The 19,806-nt window shown below is 52.4% G+C and overlaps 7 protein-coding genes across 7 annotated transcripts; 3 read left to right on the forward strand and 4 right to left on the reverse strand.

The window, feature by feature from the left end:
• Nucleotides 1–372: 372 nt before the first annotated feature.
• On the forward strand, nt 373–3,035 carry BDV14DRAFT_165601 (uncharacterized protein). Its single transcript, XM_073767349.1, has 2 exons — nt 373–636; nt 705–3,035. The coding sequence occupies exons 1-2, from the start codon at nt 416–418 to the stop codon at nt 2,848–2,850; spliced, it is 2,367 nt and encodes a 788-aa protein (XP_073632273.1). The 5' UTR covers nt 373–415; the 3' UTR covers nt 2,851–3,035.
• A 256-nt stretch (nt 3,036–3,291) lies between these two features.
• Nucleotides 3,292–7,342, reverse strand: BDV14DRAFT_187287 (DUF3431 domain-containing protein; the record flags this gene model as incomplete). Its single annotated transcript, XM_073770934.1, has 3 exons — nt 3,292–3,838; nt 3,897–5,331; nt 6,148–7,342. The coding sequence occupies 3 exons, from the start codon at nt 7,340–7,342 to the stop codon at nt 3,292–3,294; spliced, it is 3,177 nt and encodes a 1,058-aa protein (XP_073632274.1).
• Nucleotides 7,343–9,214: 1,872 nt separating this feature from the next.
• On the reverse strand, nt 9,215–10,067 carry BDV14DRAFT_196139 (uncharacterized protein; the record flags this gene model as incomplete). Its single annotated transcript, XM_073772374.1, has 2 exons — nt 9,215–9,315; nt 9,383–10,067. The coding sequence occupies 2 exons, from the start codon at nt 10,065–10,067 to the stop codon at nt 9,215–9,217; spliced, it is 786 nt and encodes a 261-aa protein (XP_073632275.1).
• Nucleotides 10,068–10,879: 812 nt separating this feature from the next.
• hrdA (E3 ubiquitin-protein ligase HRD1) lies at nt 10,880–13,885 on the reverse strand. The gene is made up of 3 exons (XM_073767350.1): nt 13,575–13,885; nt 13,416–13,520; nt 10,880–13,351 (listed from the first exon to the last, which is right to left on the reverse strand). The coding sequence occupies exons 1-3, from the start codon at nt 13,596–13,598 to the stop codon at nt 11,135–11,137; spliced, it is 2,346 nt and encodes a 781-aa protein (XP_073632276.1). The 5' UTR covers nt 13,599–13,885; the 3' UTR covers nt 10,880–11,134.
• A 294-nt stretch (nt 13,886–14,179) lies between these two features.
• On the forward strand, nt 14,180–15,856 carry BDV14DRAFT_187289 (putative MFS transporter; the record flags this gene model as incomplete). Its single annotated transcript, XM_073770935.1, has 2 exons — nt 14,180–14,431; nt 14,492–15,856. The coding sequence occupies 2 exons, from the start codon at nt 14,180–14,182 to the stop codon at nt 15,854–15,856; spliced, it is 1,617 nt and encodes a 538-aa protein (XP_073632277.1).
• Nucleotides 15,857–16,321: 465 nt separating this feature from the next.
• On the forward strand, nt 16,322–17,499 carry BDV14DRAFT_102368 (putative GPI anchored glycoprotein). Its single transcript, XM_073765518.1, has 3 exons — nt 16,322–16,620; nt 16,673–16,806; nt 16,857–17,499. The coding sequence occupies exons 1-3, from the start codon at nt 16,492–16,494 to the stop codon at nt 17,305–17,307; spliced, it is 714 nt and encodes a 237-aa protein (XP_073632278.1). The 5' UTR covers nt 16,322–16,491; the 3' UTR covers nt 17,308–17,499.
• Nucleotides 17,500–17,639: 140 nt separating this feature from the next.
• BDV14DRAFT_165611 (COP9 signalosome complex subunit 1) lies at nt 17,640–19,688 on the reverse strand. Its single transcript, XM_073767351.1, has 4 exons — nt 19,238–19,688; nt 19,141–19,185; nt 18,791–19,071; nt 17,640–18,726 (listed from the first exon to the last, which is right to left on the reverse strand). The coding sequence occupies exons 1-4, from the start codon at nt 19,374–19,376 to the stop codon at nt 17,692–17,694; spliced, it is 1,500 nt and encodes a 499-aa protein (XP_073632279.1). The 5' UTR covers nt 19,377–19,688; the 3' UTR covers nt 17,640–17,691.
• Between the last annotated feature and the right edge of the window lie 118 nt (nt 19,689–19,806).

Genomic DNA, 19,806 nt, shown 5'->3' on the forward strand with positions numbered 1-19,806 from the left:
GGGCTTATGGTTGGACTCTGGTTTTGGGGGTGACATGGTAAGACGAGGATAGGGGAGAGTACCACGTTGAGCCCTAATTCCCGAGACCCTTCCGCTTCACCATCTCAATCCGATGATGTTCACGAGTCAGGGGCAGAAGTCCTTGGAACAAGCTACTTATAATAACAATGCATTATTCATGCTTCCTCGGATTTCGCCGAAAAGACCTTGAAAACACACGCTAGCAGGACATCTCGGCTGGGATGACCTGGATCTCGCTCATAGTGGATCTCCGGCCAGCACTATCCAAAAGGCGTCCACTTTGCCACACCCAGTCTCCCATGATTTATAGGGCGTTCTTTCCACGAGTTTGTTGACTCGAGTCAAGCTCCTCTTCATTCGTTTTCTCCAGATTCAGTACGCTCGCTCGCTCACAATGCCGCGACTACAGTCTCTCGTCCCACTGCTCTTCCTCCCACTCTCTTTCTTCCCGACAGTCTCAGCGCAAGAGACCGAGGAAATCGTGACATGCGCAACTTCGACGCCTAATCCCATCTCCAACCCGTCTTTCGAAAATGGTTTCGCTCCCTGGGTGTTTATCTCTGGGACTACAGGCAATGTTGTTGCGGGCGACGCCGCAGACGGCTCACTCTATGTGTAAGTGAATAGAAACAGAACAGTACATACCCTTCCATTCCCTACTCACCATGCTAATCCTATAACAGCGAAACAACAGGAACATCTAGGTCTGTAACAGTCTTCCTCGGCCAACAAAGCAGCAACTTTGTCCAGAACGCCCAATATGCCGCCTCGTTCCAGTACCGCATTAGACCGACTTCCTCGCATGCCTCCATGACCTGCTACATCAAGGTGTACATGGACACATTTTCCCAGGCCGGGCTCTTGGCGAGCGTTGCGGTGCCTGTCTCCTCGAGTACTGTTGGTTGGTCGGAGCTGGAGTTTTCGTATACGCCGACTACGGCGGGGACGCATACGTTTGAGATTTATGGGTATTGTGTTGGGACTTCGGGGTATGAGGGGGCGGCGATTGATTTGGATAATGTGATGTTTGTTGGGCCGCCTGTTACCGAGTGTGCTACTGAGACGGTTACGCTTGCTCAGACGACGACGACGGAGACTGCCTTGATTATTTCATCAGAGGCCATTGTTTCTTCTCCGAGCTCGTCTGCGGTGGTGACAACACCTTTGTCGCAGGCTATTCCGAGTGTATCTTCGCCCAGCAGTGTTCCTTCGTCCAGCATTGCTCCTTCATCCGTCGTTTCATCGTCCATGGCCGTCACTTCATCACGCCCTCTCATCCAGTCTTCTTCTTCTTCTTCCCCTCCTGTCTCTCGCTCCTCGGCAGCAGCCATTTCACCTTCCCCAAGCAAGGCGGTGACTGCATCCCCCTCTCCATCTTCGACCCTTGTTTCCTCAAGTTCAGCACCGTCTTCTCCGGTCATCCCTGTGCAATCCACTTCTAGCTCCAGCTCCAGCTCCAGCGTTAGGGCTTCCACCGTCACGCCACTTGTCCCGCATAGCAGCAGCCCTATTGCTTCAGGTTCTTCCTATATTGTTCAGTCTTCTTTTACTGTTGTCTCCTCGACATTATCTGAACCCCAATCCCAATCTCAGCCACCTGCTACTCCCACGGCAACACGATCAGTGACGGCAGGTGAAACAAGCACAAGCACCACTGACACAACTACTGACACCATAACCCTAACCACGTCAACGGTCCTCACCACTCGCACCGCAACAATCACCGCCTGTCCCTCAAGTATCCCCAACTGCCCAGCTTCAGACAAGAGCACCTTCGTCACGACCGAGACAGTGGTTGTTTCGACGACTGTCTGCCCTATTTCGGCCACTGCCACCACGACCTCTGTCCCGGCAAGTGGCCCACAGCAACCAGGAGCAGCCCCAATTGAAGACGAAGGTGCACAGGATGAAACCCGAGAAAGCACGACCTCCACGATCTTCAGTACCCGCACTGCAAGAATCACTGCTTGTCCCGAGAGTGTCACTAACTGTCCCGCCTCGGAAAAGAGCACGTTCGTTACGACGGAGACTGTGCTTGTTTCGACGACTATTTGTCCCGTATCTGCTAGTGCTACTGCTTCTGCTACTTCTGTCTTGGCTGCCCACGAGATTACCGGCGCTTCTTCGGCCACTGGTGGATTCCAGGCCGTGTCATCTGGCTCTAGCGAAGCGTCCTCGGTTGGTGGTGGCGCAGGTACCGATGAATATGGACAGGAACATGACCATGGACGCCCTGGCCAGACCGAGGCCGAAGACGATAACGAGGGGTCCAGTTCAAGCTCTGAGTCCATTATACCTATAACTTCCAGCCAGGGTGAAGACTCAATCTCAGGCCCTCCTAGCCAAGGGCTACATGAGGGTTTGGCTGCGGGAGAAAGTGCAGTCGGTTCTCTCTCTGGTTCGACTTCTACTCCTGGCTCTGAATCAAACCAGACCGGTACTGGCATTGCCAACTCCACCCCGACTATCTCCAACCCGTTGCCCGAGTCCGAAACGAGCACAAACGGAGCCGGTCCTGGACCTCAAGCCCAAGCTCAAGGTCAAGCTGAATCTGAAGCCGAACTCACCTCTACTGGATTCCAAACTGTCTATAGTGGCACCAGCAGCAGCAGCATTCCAGCAGTGTCAGGTGCATCCCAGACCCAGAGCCAGACTCAGACACCCACTGCAGGCGGCGCCGGCGTCACGGCGGCGTCCACATCCAGTTCACCGGATGCTGTCTTTACCGGTGCTGCGCCGCGTATCAGCATTACAGGTGGGCAGGTCACTGGCTTGGGTTTGGGCTCGGGCTTTGCTGGCTTGTTGTCTATGTGGATGTTTGCTATGTAGTGTTGGTCTAGGAAGAAGGCTCCAGTACGCACTAAGCCTACTCAGGTGGTACTGGATCTATGAGAATACCTATAAAGTGTATATATAGACGTAATATAGTACGGAGACAGATCATGTATACAAATCTAATTCTAATATAGAAAGAATCTAATCGGTTGGTCTGGATTCAGTACGTAGCCTGGGACGCTCTATATCCATATGCCTTGCCTGAATTGTCCTACACTAGAAGAAACACTCAACCCCATGGAGAAGGATTGAGAAGAAAAGAAGCGAAAACTGAAAAATGGGTATAATTGATAAACATGTGAACTGGTCTTTATAGCCAGCCAGCCCTAGCTAAGATATAAAAATATGTACGTGTACAGAAAAATCTTCACCTCACCTCACCTCACCTCACCTCACCAAACCAAACCAAACCAAACATCCTACCTGCTCCACCTATCAAGTTTCATCACCAACCTCAACAAGAACCTTCACCTCCCCATCCAACCACTCCGTCTTCTCCCCCGTCAAAAGCGCAAGCGTCCAATCATTCTCACTCTCAAGACTCACTAGACCCTCCGGTAAAAGCGCCCTAAAGCGCCAATGCACAGAGGCCTCCCACGTAGACGCGACAACAGACTCCGGATCCGTGTTACTAGAGTCAATGGGAACACCGGGTATTTGGCCGGCGAATTTGCGGGCGAGGAGGTGGCGCGCTGTTGAGGCGTCGGGGACTTGGTGCGCGGGGATGTCGATCGGATGCAGGATGCGTTTGTTGTGTTGGAGGATGGAGATGCGGAGATGGAGGTCTTGAGTTGGGGGCGTGGTTGTGGTTGTAGTTGTGGTTGTGTTTTGTTGTGTTGATGGTTGATTGGGGAAGGGGAAGGGGGGCATGGGGTCGGGTTGCGTTTGGGAGATGGAGGTGTGGGTGTGGGTGTGCGCGCCTTGTTGGGCTGCGAGGCTGTCTCGGATGACGCGTGAGATGTCGCGGGTTATGCTGCTGGCACTACAAGAGGAATAATGTTAGCACTAAGATTGCATAAAGAGTTGGGTGATCAACGTACAATTCGTTCCGGGCAGGACGATCCGGCCCGCAGCCACCACCGATACGCCATCGCAGATCCGTTGCAGAGTCTGAATTGACAATGCGCCCTACATTCTCGTCCTCACAATCAGGCTTACAATCATAGTCTCCTTCGTGAATAACTTGGTAATGGCTATCAACGGCCGCGACAAGGCCTCGCCAATCACCAAGCTGCAAGCCCGAGAGAGCCCATAAGTTGTCGAGTTCGTAGTTTGAATTGTATGCATCATAAGACTTGGATATAACATTCCAGTCTGTGGTGTACCCGTCAAGGAAGAGAGTCGTCAATCCTAAATCTGTGACTGGCACACTTGGCTCGGTGTGAGTGGGTGGTGGCGGAGTTTGAAGGGAGTGCTGGACCGAGTTGTATTCATGGGTAAGATGGTGATGCGCTTGCATCTGAAGGTGATCCTCCGTGGGGAATTTGGGAGAGCCTGTACTCTGGTAATCGGGGATGCTCTCCCCCGTCTTCCGCCGCCGTTGTGCTTCCGCGCCGCCTTTTCTGGTTTCAACCGCATACTGCCGTTGGCGTTCATTTGTGACCATGCGTCTGAGCAATGGGATGACAAGCGAGATAATCTTCTGTGAGTCCCGCGGCCAAACATATGTTCGAGGCGGCATGCCCTCATTAACGACATGCTCACCAAAGAATCGCGGCCCGTTACCCTCAACCTCCAAAAAGTGACGCACACAGTTCCACAGCCGCAGCTTTACCATCTCCGTATCTCCCTTTCCACGCTGACCCACGCAGTCCCGACGATCCGGGTAACGATCATCAAGCATATACGCCTTAGCAGCTGCCTGCAAATGCAAAAAGTTCTCCGGCGATAACTCCAAGGAGGTAAACATCTTCGACATCGGCGGCCTCGTATACTTCTTATTCGTCGACGTCTGTCTAAAAAGCGCCGCAGCAGAATGTAACCCAACAGCACGCGCATCAGCCAACGACTGCGGCGGCGTACTCCGAATCTCTAACCCGTCACCACCATAAGACCCCGCATGGTGATTCCCATGGTGCTGTGCCTGATGCTGATGATGCTGACCCTGATGCTGCCCAAGCCCAGCACTAGCAGCAGCAAGTGCCGGATCAAGCGCGTCCTCATTCCTCTTCCTCTTCTTCGTTCCCGAGCGCGCCAATCCCGACGACTGCCCGTGTTCATTGCCCGATACGGAGCCCGGTCCACGATACTGTCGTCCACCAGCCATACCACCATATCCACCCTCCCCGAATCCATCATCGTCTAGCTGAATATCAGGCGCGTACCCATCAAGATGGTGCTGGTTCCCCGCTGCGCCAGCGGCAGCCGCGACAGCTGCTGCTGCCGCCCATTCGGAGACATCCTGACCCGCTGCGGCCGTCGCAGCCTCGACTAATCCCGCAAGCTGGTTCTCGCTCGGCGCATACCCGCCGCTCGCTATATTCGCGTTTTGGTCTGTATTCGAGGCAGACGGGGCTTGGGGACCGTGGTACTCGGTTGGTGAGGCGGAGGGGGGATGTTGCTGGTTCGAGGGAGCTGTCGAGGACATGACGGTGGTTTTTGAGGGGCGCGAATACCGCGACGCGTAGCGACTCGTTAAAGAAATTCGGTAGGTTCTATGTATCAGGTACCAGTACCGGTACCCAGTCGCAATAGTATAGCACCGGCCGTAAGCGAGCGTAGAAAGGTGGTGTAGTTCTGCGATATACCCCTGCGGGAGGTTCCTGCCCGCCGATGCAACGCTCGGAGGGCCAAAGGGGGTGGGCGAAGCTCAGCGACGAAGCGCGAGTGAAGCAAGAGAGAGCTGGGAGCTTGGAGCTTCCAACTGTATACCGGAGTATAGAGTCGCGAATGATGGATCAATCAGATAGCGCGATGAGGCTGTTTGCGCGGTTTGGATGGAGGACAGACAGTGCAAACTTTTTGGTGGAGGAACTGCTCCGCTTTTCTGACATACACGTGATCTGTCCGAACTACAAGAGTATGGACACCCAGCGCTTGCAGTCTAATCACGCTTGTGACGAATTACTGCGGTTCAAATAAATTCATTAAACCAAGTGTTTATTTGGATCCAGCCAAACGATGAGATAGTCACGAGAAATACCCGTATATCCAATGCCGGTACGTCGTAACATACAAATCGAATCTGCAAATCGAACGCCAATCCAGTACATGATAGAGCAATATACAAAGTATGCAAAAAAAAAATTGTAGATATCCTTCAAAAGGCAGTAGCCTCCCAAGCTCGAGCACTGGCATCCTCTCCGCGCATCGTAGCATTGCGGAACATCTCCTCCTTCTGCTCCACCTTCTTCGCAATCAACTCTTCAAGCTCGATATCCCGCCCTGGTTCAGGAACAGTGAGATGGCTCTTCTCATTCAAGGTACCGCGGCGTCGTGCGGCTTCGATAACGCTTGCTCGGCTGCGCCAGCGCTTGAGCTCATCCTCGTAGGACTCGCGCTCCGAGTCCATGTTTCGGTAGGCGTTATATTCTTCTTCGCCGCCAAAGCAGATGCCGTACCCGTCGCAGAAGCAGATGTGCTCCTTTGGGCACATAACGTTCTGACCGGTGAAAACAACATGCCAGAGGTATTCCCAGATGCGGCCGGAAATGTAATCGCTCAGCTCAGTGCGGAGGACCCAGTCTCGATAGAGGACAAAGCGCGCCCGGGGAATCGAGTGGACTCGCTCGCGGGAGACCGCAAACTGAGCGCAGCATGGCTGGGCTAGCACGTCTGGGATCGGGTCGTCGGGGAAGATCTCACCCCACGATCTAGCAAGCAGTATTTCCTCCTGCTTTGTCTCGTCTTCTTCTAGAGTACCAGGGTGCAACCAATCCGGGCAACCAGGCCCCCAACCACAGCGCAGGTTCATGTATCCTTCTCTAATGACACGTTCTGGCCGCAGCCGTTGAAGTATTGTTGCCGCATTTCCGTCCAAGAGGTCATCATTGTGCCATCCAAACTGGTGCGAGTGCATGAAGGCGATGATTTCCGGCAATTCGTCATAGTGTTCGATAATGTAGCTCAAATAGACCATTACTTCATGTCCCTTGTTCTTCGGCGGATGCAGAGGCGCCGAGGGGTCGTCGACGACATAGACAGCAGTTTCCCAGCCCGGAATTTCAAAGTCCGTCCACGAGGTATCCTCATAGTTTGTTCGCGGTATCACCAATGTTTTCGTGTACTCATATCCATCCGGTCTGACAGCCCCTGGGACGAATTGAGGTTTGGGGGCGAAAGGCACTTTCGGCGGTTCGGTGACGTTGAAGCGTCCGGACGGAGATGGCGATGGCGATGGCGTAGGCACAAGCTCACCCAATCCAACACTTTGTCCAACGGTTTGCGATACGAGCGTCCATGATTTTGAGACACTGTATAGAAGCCAGAGACAGAAGACGAAGAAGCCGAAGCCAAGGTAGGCGACGGGGCGTCGCGTTGTCGCCATGAGTCGTAACGAATGTAGTTAAAGATAAGTGACTTACTATCGGACGTTATTCATTAGCATCGCAAGCCAGTTCAGAGATAAATGTCGTTGACAGAGCATTGGGAGCGATGAAGACAACTTGAGATTGTTGCGCGCTGACGAATTGATGTCTCTGGTGGGAATTGCGACGGGCCGACTCACAGACAACTCAAACCAAGCCAAAATGCATCAGAAATGAAGGTCGGGGCCGGAAGTCAAGCCCGAGGAATGGACAGGAACATGCGAAGGTGTCACTGTCTCAGGGCAAGGAACAAGGAGGAGAAGAAACCCGCGTGGGAATCCTTGATAACAGTGTGTCCAGAGTAGAAGTGTTTACGCAATGACTCTGAAACGTTCGAGTGCGGGCGGAGGCGGTGCTGCAGCCTGCGGTCCAGCCCAAAATAGGTCGCAGACTCAGGGTTCACTTGATTTTAAAGTTGAAGTTCAAGATTTGAATTGAACTGCGATTTCACACGCGACAGACAGTAATCAGGCTGAGGTCTGAAACAGTGTTGAGCTGACAGTGGCCGCTGAACTGGTGCCAGGTGCCAGGTGCCTCGCGGCCTCGTCTCCTCTGGGGACGATCATCGCGAACTGGCCGCTGCATGATTGGACTTCATCCCAGACGATCCCCCTGGTCCATATCACATCCACCAATGGATTGTGTTGATGCAAGGCGATTGTCGCACTGAACAAAGAAGAGCAGAAAGAAGAGGACCTGAGCTCCCGCCACTTTCTTATTCCGCCCACCTGCCTACTTACCTACCTAAATATCACCCCAGCAGATTTACATCTCACTCAACAACCTCTCTTGTCAACATTTACATTGTTTATCTGGCTCATTTGGGCAATTAGGGATTTCCATCGTACTCCGATCGCTCACCGGAATTCCCGACCTTACTGATATGCCACCTCGGTAGCAGACCCTCAAAGGTATGCTACAATCCATAAGGTTAACTGGGAAGGAAGCAAAAAAAAGCAAACAAGTCTCATTCTCACGATGCTCTAAAGACCCTCCTCTGTCAACTTCACAACTAATATTTGAAATCCTCATGCCGGTTGACAAAGGGCTCCGATGGGTATGTTTCTTTAAAGAGGTGAGATTCCTGGTCAGCAAGAGCACAGCTACACACAGAGGCCCAGACAGACCAATGCCCAGAAAGCCATGCTGAACCAACTCACCTGCGCATAATACCTGGTTTGCTGGGTCTGGTAGAGTGATTAGATCCAAGATCCATGCGGGTGAATGGGGGCAGACCTACATTCGCGGGGCATCGGCAAATCTGCCTTAACACGCCAGGTCCCATAGGTCCCACATACGCAACAGCTATCTGAGGAGCGAAGCTGGCCTTTAGCAGCTGCATTTCTTTATGGGGTAGTGGCACCTAGGCCTGTCTCACACTTCCAACACCGCTGCAGGGAGGCACGGCTTGGGCCTGGGCGGCCACAGCGAAAAGCGCGAAAGCCAGAGCAAAAGCGAGGTTGAGAGAGAGCTTCATTGTGATGAGAAGAAAATTGGGTTCTCGTCAGGATCTCAGTAATGTAGGAAGTAGGAAGTCACTTTGTGTTGAGTGAGACACCCGACCAGGACGTGTCGGGCCTTTTATATCTGAGTCGGGTCTATTCTATCTGAGACCTCTTGAAGGTCGGTCCTTTTGGGATGCAAAGACTTTGCTTGTGAGCTGCAGCATGCAGTGTGAATTGATATGCATAGGGCAAGAAGAAATATCTTAGCTGTGGGAAGGAGCAAAGGCTGAGAGGAGCGATAAGATCCAAAAAGTGACTGACGCCGCTAGCAACGTCTACCTAGTATGGCAAATACCAATATCATGGAATATCTCATCAAACGACAATCTACCCACAAGCAACCTCTGCAATCCCAAAGAACCCCCCAAGCACTCCACTCACTGCGCCAGCAATCGCGCCAGCAACCTTGAGGATTGTCTCGCAGGTTTCTATGCAATCATCCATTAGCCAATTGACCCTATACAAAGAACGACAAGGTACCTAGGTATAACTCACCAGTATTCGTCACCGGCACAGCCTCCGCAAAAACCTCCATATACCCAACCAACCCATTCCCCTCATTCTTCGAAATCTGCACCCAATTCGGATACCTCCTCATCGCACAAACCTCACTGCTCGGCTCCAACCAGTCGTGATCCGTATACCAAATATCCTGCGTATGCACAGCACCAGAAGGCGGGATCGCCCTCAACGCATCGATAAACGCATGCTTCGCCCAAGAAGGGTATGTTCCCTCCGCTCTAATCGTCAATTCAGCAAGGACATACTCGCTGTTCGTGACCCAGCCGACGTCCATCTTGTGCGCGGATCCTTCGTCGCAGGCGCCTTGTCCGCCCTCGGGACCGTCAAGGCAGAGCCAGTGTAGTTCTTGCAGGATATCTTCGATGATGATATCATCGCAGCCCCAGCCCATGTCTGTTTTGCCCATGTTGACGGAGGTGATTATTTCGTTTGCGCGGGATTCGAGAGTAGATTGTTGTTGGGTGCTGCTGTTGCCGAAGCGGAGGGTGTAGTCTTCGCTGCCGGGGCCCATGTCGGGTTTGAATCGGATTGCTTTGTTGCCGTTTATGGTGACGACATCGCAGTTGCTGTTGGGGTCCGAGCAGAGGTCTCGGTTTCCGAGAGCTGCTGTTATTAGAGCAATTGTTGAGAAGAGGGATAGAGTGATGTTAGTCTTCATTGTTGGCAATGGGACTATTGGACTGTCTGAGGAGGAAGTTCTATCGAGATGAAAGCGTTGAATGGAGGATAGTATCAACTCAAAGTGGGTATCTGGAGAGGTATTTATGCTCTTCCTCCTCTCCACTATCATTACTGAAAAGGCACTTGACGAACTTGATGTTCATCAAAACAATACTAATTATAACCCTGGTCTATACAACGGACCCCAACCTCATCTCGCAAGTCGCAAGCCTATTCTGCAGCTGCAAAACATTCATATCCAAGTAGCAGTAGCAACGAGCTGCGCAGCCCCCAAAGGTACTGTACATTGCAAGGCCTGTATACTACCAAAGTGGACTATCCTTCAGAAGATCAGACCCCATCTACGATGTGCCAAGCTCAGAGCCGTTGAAAATAATTGGATGAGACGTAAATCATGCACCCAGCTCGGGCGCCTACATACCGCAAAGAGTATACAGCACGTTAGGCCCGCAACTGCAAGAAGCTCGAAGGGCCCGCACTTGGCGTCCTGCGCCTCAACAATATGGACCTCGCAACATCCCTGTCCTTGCTCTCCGACTCAGGAACCCGAAGGTTGGGGCCAGATTTGGCGCCAGGATTTATGCCATTGGGTAGGTTAGGTAGAGTTTATCTCGCATGCATGCAGTCTAGACCTGCTGCGGCCGGATGAGGAAGGCTTACAGGCGACTTGGCGATCCATGTCAGATGACGGAGGTATATAGATAGACGACGATGAAACAGCGTTAAGAGGACACCAGAAGTCATAGTCTACGGTTTAGTTCTGGAGTCGTCTAAAGCACGGCAGCGATTGTGAGGTAGATGCCTAAGCGGTTCCCTAGTAGAGTTCAGTCAATCTCTCTACCGCCCGTGCTAATGGTATATTTTGCTTCGAGCCGGTGCAGTTCACAGCTATGTACAGTTCAGTTCAGTTAAGTAGGTAGGACCTGATGATCCCGGCCTAAGACCTCCAGAAAAATAAAGAAGATTGGCTACCTGAATGATTGGAGAAGAAATAGAGAAAGGCAATCGCAATGGTAGTTATGCAAAGCTAAGAAGTCAATATCATCATGTCTCGTCGTCTGCTACATCTTCCACCGATACCATCCGCCCTTTGCCTTTTGAAGACTGAGATTCGTCGCCCTCGCCATCGGCACGTTCGTTATTGGATGTAGCCGTGGCTGAGGGTTCATTCTTCTCAGTCTCAGCGCTGACGTCCGTCCAGTCGTGGGTTGATGGTTCGGTTTGTTCTTGATGGGTTGGTTGTGTGGATTCGAAACGAGACCTCCAGTTTGGTGGTAACGCTGATGAGATCCTCCCGGTTGGCTCTCTTGTCTCGGCGGAGGCCGGTGATTGAGAGGTGGATGCGCCGTTTGATGTTGGAACGGTAGTTGTGAGGGTGGGTTCAGCCGATGTTGGACTTGCGACGTCGTTCGGCGGCCTATTTAACCCAGGTTGTGCGGAGTGGAGAGGCAGCAGGGTCCAACCTTGGGGAAGAGTCAGACCTTCGGGCAAACGAGGGTCCCCGGGTCCCAATGATAGCGTCCCGGGATCAGAAACGAATTGTTGGCGCGTCGTAGTAGGTGGTGTAGATGAAGCAGGTGTAGTAGGTGATGCGGATGGGACGGGTAGAGAGGGTATGGATAGAGCAGGTGCTTGAGGGATGTTGTTCAAAGTTTCTGTTGGTTGCCACTGGAAAGTTCGGAGACGCTGTAGCTCCAGCTGCAGTAGTCTCACCAGGTTCAGCTGGTCTGCTGTGACTCGCAGGCTGTTGATCTCGTTGACTATTTGCTGCTCCATCTGCAATAATTGTTGTTGCAGGTTTGGCACGTGTGAAGCAGATGTTGGCATTGGCGTAGGCATGGCCTGGGCGGCCTGGGCGGGTGCCGGTACAGGCGGTTGGAAAGGAGGCCGTCCGAAGCCAAAGCCGAAACCAATCTGTCTGGCACCAGCGGGGTTAGGGTTGTTTGCCATCGGCCAGGGTGCATTGTTCTGATGAATTTGTCGGTTCAGGTTGTTAAACAGGTCACCTCTTCCAGCTCCAAATCCAATTCTGAATGGACCAAACTGGTAGATGCGAGCCCTAGGAAGTCCATTCGCTGGCCCATTACCATCACCTAGCTGATTGCCGGGTTGCATGTTCTGTGGTTGACCTGCGCCGCCGTTTCCTTGTCCTTGGTCGACACCGGCCGCTCCTTGAGTGCGAGGGGGTGCGATGACAGGCCGTCTACACGTGGGACAGTTCTGCTGCCTTTCGAGCCAACTTCGAAGGCAAGAGAAGTGTAGAATGTGACCACAAGGAAGCTTCTTCGGGCGCAGTCGCTCAGATACCCGGCTAGCCCCTCTTTCTCCAGGTTGCCACGGAGTCATCTCCTCTCGGCAAATGATGCAAACCTCTTCTCTTGTAACTTCCTCCGCGCTAGCATCTGGATACCTCGCATTCATGTCTCGTGTAGCGTTTCGGTATCGAATAAAGTCCATGATGCGCCGGCCGAATGATCGGAGGGTAACCACCACGTCTCGAAGGATATGGATAGGGAGACCGTAGAATGTGAACAAAATCGCAAAGAATGTCAGGTAGACGGTGAGTTTGAGGAAGTCGGTGAGAAGGTCCAGATAGAAGACCCAGCGGCCTTTCTCTTCCCAGCCCGGGATGTCGAGTTCCATCTCATTAATGTCATTCTCATCGGGCAGGTTGGGCGGCGTGGTATAGTCTTCAGGTTGAGTCGCATTCGCTTCAGCTTCCTCGCGGGCAGCTCTAATCTCCTGGCGACGCTCCTCGACACGGGCCTTCATCTGCTGGCGGTTGATGTAGATCTCCACGAGCGAGATCGAGTACCTGGCGGCAGTCGAAGAGGAAAGTATAGCCAGAACGGCGAACTCGAAACCAAACATGACCATCATATCCGGCCGAGCTTGTTCAAGAACGGTGTCGACGCAGTATTTCAGCATGAAGACGTTGAACAGAACCGACAGTAGTAAGCTGATGGTGAGCCGAGTGTGGAACAAATACGGGTTTGCCGGCGGCTGCTGTTCGAGAAACTCCACACGGCCTTCACCAATCCAACCCCAGACCTTTCCGACAAGCAGCGACACGAACATCACTAGGAACCATGCGCCTAGTTCTCCCCGGAATATCGTCATCGCCAAGCATGTTTCCGTCACGGCAAACCAGGCCTTCTCGTAGAGCTGCTCTGTTTCGATGGGTCGGAGGGGTCCGTAGAGGAGGCGTTGAAGCCAAAAGAGTATGAAACCGACGGCGAGGAGGCATACATTCGTGAGAATCTAAAAGACACATCGAGTCAGGATAAAACCGAGAATAGGACACACGCGCGAGGGTGGAGGTTACCATGAGATTGGCGCTACTTTGGGAAAGGTAAACGCAGGCAGAATAGAAATTAGCCCTCTGATGAAGCGCTTTCAAAAAGACGCCGGTCGCCAGAGCCACGGAGGCCTAAGGAAGAGTCAGCATAAGTTGGAACTAGAGCGTGTGTACCAAAGCGCATACCCCAGCATAGGCAGCGAATCTCATGATCGCCAGGGAGCGGGCGAAAGGCCCAGAATCATTGACAAAGTCAAGATACGGGAGATGGCGATCACTTGGAATTCAGCATTGACAGGTTGCTTGCCCACGAGGGAAAAGAGAGGGAAAGGAAAGGAATATCGCGTGGACAGATACAGAGTAGTTAAGAAGCGAGGAGGACAACTAGTCTATACCGGAGCTTCACCTCTTGCCCGCCCTGTCTTACGTCAGCGGGTTCTTCCGTGAATGGTGATAAGACTGTCAGTCCTGGAACTTTCACTCCGGAGTAAATAGTCCGCGTGGCTTGAGCTCGACATTCACAGCCAAGTTTCTTCGTGGATCTTATTATCTAGTCTGTTGATACTCGACCTTTCACTTCGACTTTACTTCACCAGCTGTCCAAACTCCAACTCCAATCCGATCTGCCGAGTACTTCACGCAATCACATGATCCGGTGTCAACAGCAGCACTTCAGCTCCCCGCATCAACAATCTCGACGATCACTGAGAAATGAGTTCATGCGACCTTCTCAGTGAGATCTGATAGCGCCTCCTCTCTTTGAAAGGCTTTCTGCCGAGATCTAACAAACAATGGCTGCTCGACGATCTATGTTCACTGCCAGCCGCATCCACGCTCTCACCTATCTACTCGGCGTCTGTCCTTTCTCAATCGCATTTCTTGTCTTCATCAATTCGTCAATCACGTTTGTGGTCACCGATTTAATTGGTCTCCATGACGGTCAGGGTGATGCGGTCGGCACTCTAGGTTTTGCTGATGAACTGCTTGCCTTGGCAGCTTGTCCCTTGTGGGGAGTACTATCAGACCGCATAGGCGTCCGTCAGGTGAGGACCAGCACCCATTCATTAATATTCAATTGAAGGGCTGACAATGATATTGATTAGGTATGCACTGCTGGCTACGCTATCATTGCTGTCGCATTGGTGTTATTTGTTCAAGCCCGAAATATCTATCCTCAGCTTCTCCTAGGCAGGCTGCTGTTCAGTGTAGGAGGCGCCGCGGTATCGACCATGGTCACAGCCGTACTACCGGTTGTTACCGGAGGCAACGTTAGCTCGCATACCGAAGAAGATGAATATGAGTCGAGGACTAATGCTCCGTCCTCGAGGCTTGCCGGCTTTGTTGGGATGTGCGCGGGCTGCGGTGCTCTAGTATCCCTAGTTGTTCTCCTCCCGCTGCCAGCGCACTTCCAGGATTTGGGGCTCTCTCCCGCAAAGGCTATCCAGTATAGTTACTATACGGCAGCAGTTGTGGCTCTTATAGTCAGTGTCTGTTGCTTCGTGGGATTGAGAAATCTCCCTGGCGAAGACGGCAAAGAATGGACCTCACTCTGGTCGACATCAGGGATCGAGCCTCATTCAATCGAATCCGGCAAACGGTCTTGGTCTACAATGTTCAAGACCCGAATGCCGTACTTGGACCAGTTCGGCTCTGCACTAGCCCTGGGTTTCCGCAATCGCGACATCTTTGTCGGCTACCTTGGAGGGTTAGTAGCTCGAGCCTCCTCAGTCGGCATCTCTCTATTTATCCCCCTGTTTGTGAACCACTACTATCGCACGTCAGGCCTCTGCGAGGAGCGGCCCACAGAAGGGACCAACCCTGGTGACATCAAGCAGTCTTGTCCCAAGGCCTATGTACTTGCCTCGATCTTAACCGGCGTGTCTCAGCTCATAGCGCTCATTGCCGCTCCAGCCTTTGGTTACCTCTCGGAAAAGTCTCGACGCTATCACCTACCTCTCCTAGCGGCCGGTATCGCTGGGGTCGTGGGGTATTTGGCGCTCGCGCTTGTTCCCAGCCCAGAGTTCAAAGGCGACAGAGGTAGCCCAGGAATATTTGTAATGATGGCGCTGGTTGGAATAAGCCAAATCGGCGCCATCGTGTGTAGTTTGTCAGTGTTGAGCAACGGCATTTTGAGCTTGAGCGGTTCGGCCGAGGCAGCAGACAACGGGGACCTCGCAGGAACAGGCAACAGCCACCACTCGAGCACGGACCCGTCCGAAGAGCAGCAGCCTTTGCTAGGAACGCCTAGTCAAAGGCAGCACCAGCCTTCAAACCTGAAAGGCTCAATCGCAGGGGTATATTCGTTATTCGGAGGAGCAGGGATCTTGCTACTCACTAAACTTGGTGGTCTTCTGTTTGATGTCCTGTCATCGAGCGCCCCGTTCTTCATCATGGCAGGATTCAACGGCGTGCTGGTACTCGTTGGCGTTGTTAGCGGCTTGGTCATCCATTGGAAAGCGAGACAGTAGCGCCTCGGCCATCCGCTCGCGAATGAAAGCCCACAGTTTGGCCCCAAGCTTCAATTGCGGGCCTCGCATGACTTGCGAAGAACTGCGCCCAAGCAGATTTCGCTCTCTTCAACCGGGGTAAACAAGCTGATCTGGGATATTGATGCGGAACAGTGGCGATAGCGGGATTAAACCACGGAACATTGTCAAAAACAATGCTATTCCCGTCGGCGTTGCGGCTTCATTGGGCCTCCGCCACCGTCGTCCCCCAGAGTCCAGAGTCCAGAATCTAGCAGTCAGCTGCGCGAATGACATTAGCGGCAATGTCCGGGCCCTGAACGTCCTAGTCGCTTTTGCAGAACCCCATCGTAGCCAATCGAGAGATTAGTCGTCCCTGACTGCTATCGGAGATTCAGCCGCTGGTCCCTTATATAGTTCTTCATTTCCCTCTCCAGGGCCCCTTTTCTTGGTGTTCTTCGACCCTGCAAGCCCATCTTCAGTCGTTTCCCCAGTGCTCGTTCTCGATTCCCGAGTCAACTCTATAGACTCTTACATTCGTTTTTTGAAAAACACGTCCGCTCGCTTTTTTATCAGCCACCCACCCACTCACTTCATTCTTTCGTTCTATTTTCAACTGATCGTCACAACTGATCAACATGCGCCCACAAATCATCCGATCTCTCGCCCTTCTCGGCAGCGGTTCTCTCGCCGCAGCCAATGATGTTGTATCCCTCATCCTTCCATTCGCCGATGATCAAGCTATCGTTGGTGATGTCGTTGGCACAGTATGTTCTGGATCCTTTTTGTCATTGAAACAACAGCTGATTCCATCTCCAGTCCGGATCAACCACCACCTACGCTCTATACTGCGCAGACTACTCGGACGATTCCGAATGTGGCATTCCCACTGACGGCCTGACCATCGCTGCAGCCCCCTCTGCATTCGTTTACGATTACCAATTCGATGACTAGTAAGTTTGTCTATCGTCTAGTACTCGTCACCAATTTTAACCCTCTCTAGCTACCTCCGCGAAAGCTGCTCAGTCCGCGGCACAACATGGGTCTCATGCGAAGTCACAAACTCCCAGTCCGACTTCTCCACCGTTATAAGCGATTCTACATCCATGGAACTCCCCGTCATCCCAGTAACCGTCACGGCCACAAAGACAGACTCCGACTCAGAACCCACCTCTACCTCTGACTCTTCTTCTGCCACTCCCACGGAAACGGACTCCGACGACGACAACGACGAAGACTCCGACTCCACCACCCTCTCCGGCTCAATCACCGTCTCCGAGTCTCCCTCTGTCACTGCCCAGCCCTCTGCCTCGGCTTCGACTTCTGCGTCCCCGACTTCTGACGCTGAGGATGCGCAGGAGACGCACCCTGATAATGCTGCTGGGTCTTTGACTGGCTCGTTGCAGTGGGTTGTTGCTGGTGCTGGTATGGCCGTTGCGTTGGCTTTCGCTTAGGCTAGGCAAGACTGGCTAGGCTGTGAGTTGAGCTTGGGTTTCGATGTACTGAGGGCTGGGGTTTAAGCTGGGTATTGACTAACTTACTACCTTTTCACGACTGTTACCTTAATATATGTAATGCAGACCATCTAGGTATCAGTGTCGAGATCATGTGGTACTGCACATGCATGTGCATGCCTTACCTCGCCTTACCTTATTTTGTTTCAAGCGATATTATCTAATGATTCAAGTGAACACTTTGCTAAGATTTAATCACTTCAAATTCATGCCACGCGAAATCTAGGTATCGTCGCACGGCCAAGTTAAATTCCATATCATCTAATCATAAGAGCCCCTATAACCTATTTCCATTTCCATACTATCCATTCCATCCAACAAAGCCTACTGCTTCATCCCCGTAGCCCTCAACAAATTCCCCAGCGCCCCTCTCTTCCCACCGCGCTCCTCGACCTTTGTTCTCCGCTCATCACCAGCAGGACGAACCTCCAGCCCCGCACGAATGATATTCGAGCGCAGGAGCCGAATGTGTGCTTCGCGGATATACTCATCTAGACTTTCAAGCGCAGCCTCCTGGACTTCAATGCGCTTGTCGCCTTGGCTGGAGACGAGGACATGTTTCTCTAGGTCGACGCGGGCGTCTAGTGTTCCGTCTTGGATCAGGGAGATGAGTTCTTCGACGAAGGCGGGGTTTGAGGTGGTTGGGTCGGATGATGTGTGTTGATTTGCTGAAGGTGCCAGGACAAAGATCTTAGCCATCGAGTCGAGCGAGACGCGGTTGAAGGGGACGAGGTATTGCTGGATGGACTTTGTGCGGATGCGGGTGTAGAGGGTTTGGACGTGGCGCTGGAGGTGGATGTCGAGGAGGTAGTCGGCGCGGTAAGCCTCGAGGATTTCAAGGCACGGTCTGAACTTGGAGTTGCAGAAGAAGGAGATCGCGCGGCGTATGTGAGGTTCGAGCTCGAGGAAGTTGCGGAAGGAGTTGTTGTCTAGGACGCGGCGCTGGAGTTCGTTGCGGTCCATGGATGCTAGGGCGCAGAGGCCGCCGTAGACTGCGACGTCGTTGGAGGATATTACTTCGTTGTATGTGTCTCCGAGGCTGGGGTCTGTGGAGATGAAGCTGTTTGCTGCTTCGAGATATGATCCGCCTTGTAGCTGGGAGAGACCCAAAGCAGCGGACATTTTGGGCTGGTGTTTGGTTTGTTCTTCTGGTTTGGTCGCCTGGCCTCGGAGTCGGTATACGTTGGATTGTACACTGAGCCAGTCTCCGCGCTCGATTGCAACGGTAATGACCTTGAATAACATAGAAGCAATGTGGCTAGATGTTGTGCAGAAATCTCTCATGCGGGAGTAGGCTTTGAATGCATTCGTCAAATCGCCGGCTTGATGATAATGTTGTCCCAAATCTTCATTTCCCATCTGCCATCCAGAGTTGTTAGCATCCTACTCATTCAACTGCAAATGCACAGAGTCCCAGACATACCCGAATGCTTTCTTTGATCAAGTTGTTCTTGTATCCTTTGAGCTCATGTTCCAATCGGTCCGTCTCAGACTTGACAACTTTTTGTAATCGTTCCGCCCAGTCTATGTCAACGCTAGCTTCGGGATCGTTCGGTGCCACTACAGAAAGCGCTTGAACTGCACGATAGTAACGAGAAACGTCTTTTCCGGCCTTCGCCTCCGCAACCGCAGCTTTGAGAGCTTCAACAGCGAGGGGGGACGAGCATGTTCCGATGAGGTATAGACGGTTGAATCTCGTTCGGCCTAGATATGATATCTGTTAGACATTCCCGACGTGCAATAGAGGTATTACCACGAGGTCTGAGAGCTCACCAGTATAATTTGCGATATATGATTCCAGTTCGAATTTAGGAAGGTCTATCAGAGTTAGCGGGATGAATATCCGAGTACATTTCCATGCGAAACGTACCATCTACCCTCACAAATGGCTTTGCCGAAGCAGACACAATCCCGTTCATAGACTCCGGGTCTGCGCCTCCTGCAGCAGACGCTTGTGATGCATACGGACCTGCCTCAGCACCGTCCGATAGCATAGAATCCACATTCATATTGAAGTTGTGTGCGGTCCCTCGTTCGAAGTTGAATTGTATGTGAAACGGCGTTTTCGAGGGAACGAAAAGAGGTCACAATGGCAGGTAAGGTGAAAGAGGATAATCAGGTCCCTCAGCTCTAGGTATCAACAGTGGGACTACCAATCGATAAGTCACTTGGTGTGGGGAAGCGTGTGGGTGAATGGACGTCTGGTTGAGCGTGATTCCCGGTTTTGAATGGCAATTTTCAAGGATCCGTAGAGTATGCCCTGCAGAATAGGATTCCGCACCAAGTATCAAGGAGATTCAGAGAGAGAGAGTGGAGGAAGATGGCAGCTGTTGGCTTGTCTTTGAGCGGAGACATCATCGGAGGTGGCCTGTACCGGCAGTATCCCGCCGCCTTTTGCACCGCTTTGTGACCATTATCCTCAGGCACAAACTCACCTTT

Source organism: Aspergillus stella-maris (genome assembly GCF_047715825.1).
Source record: "Aspergillus stella-maris strain CBS 113639 unplaced genomic scaffold BDV14scaffold_5, whole genome shotgun sequence".
Classification (NCBI taxonomy): domain Eukaryota; kingdom Fungi; phylum Ascomycota; class Eurotiomycetes; order Eurotiales; family Aspergillaceae; genus Aspergillus; species Aspergillus stella-maris.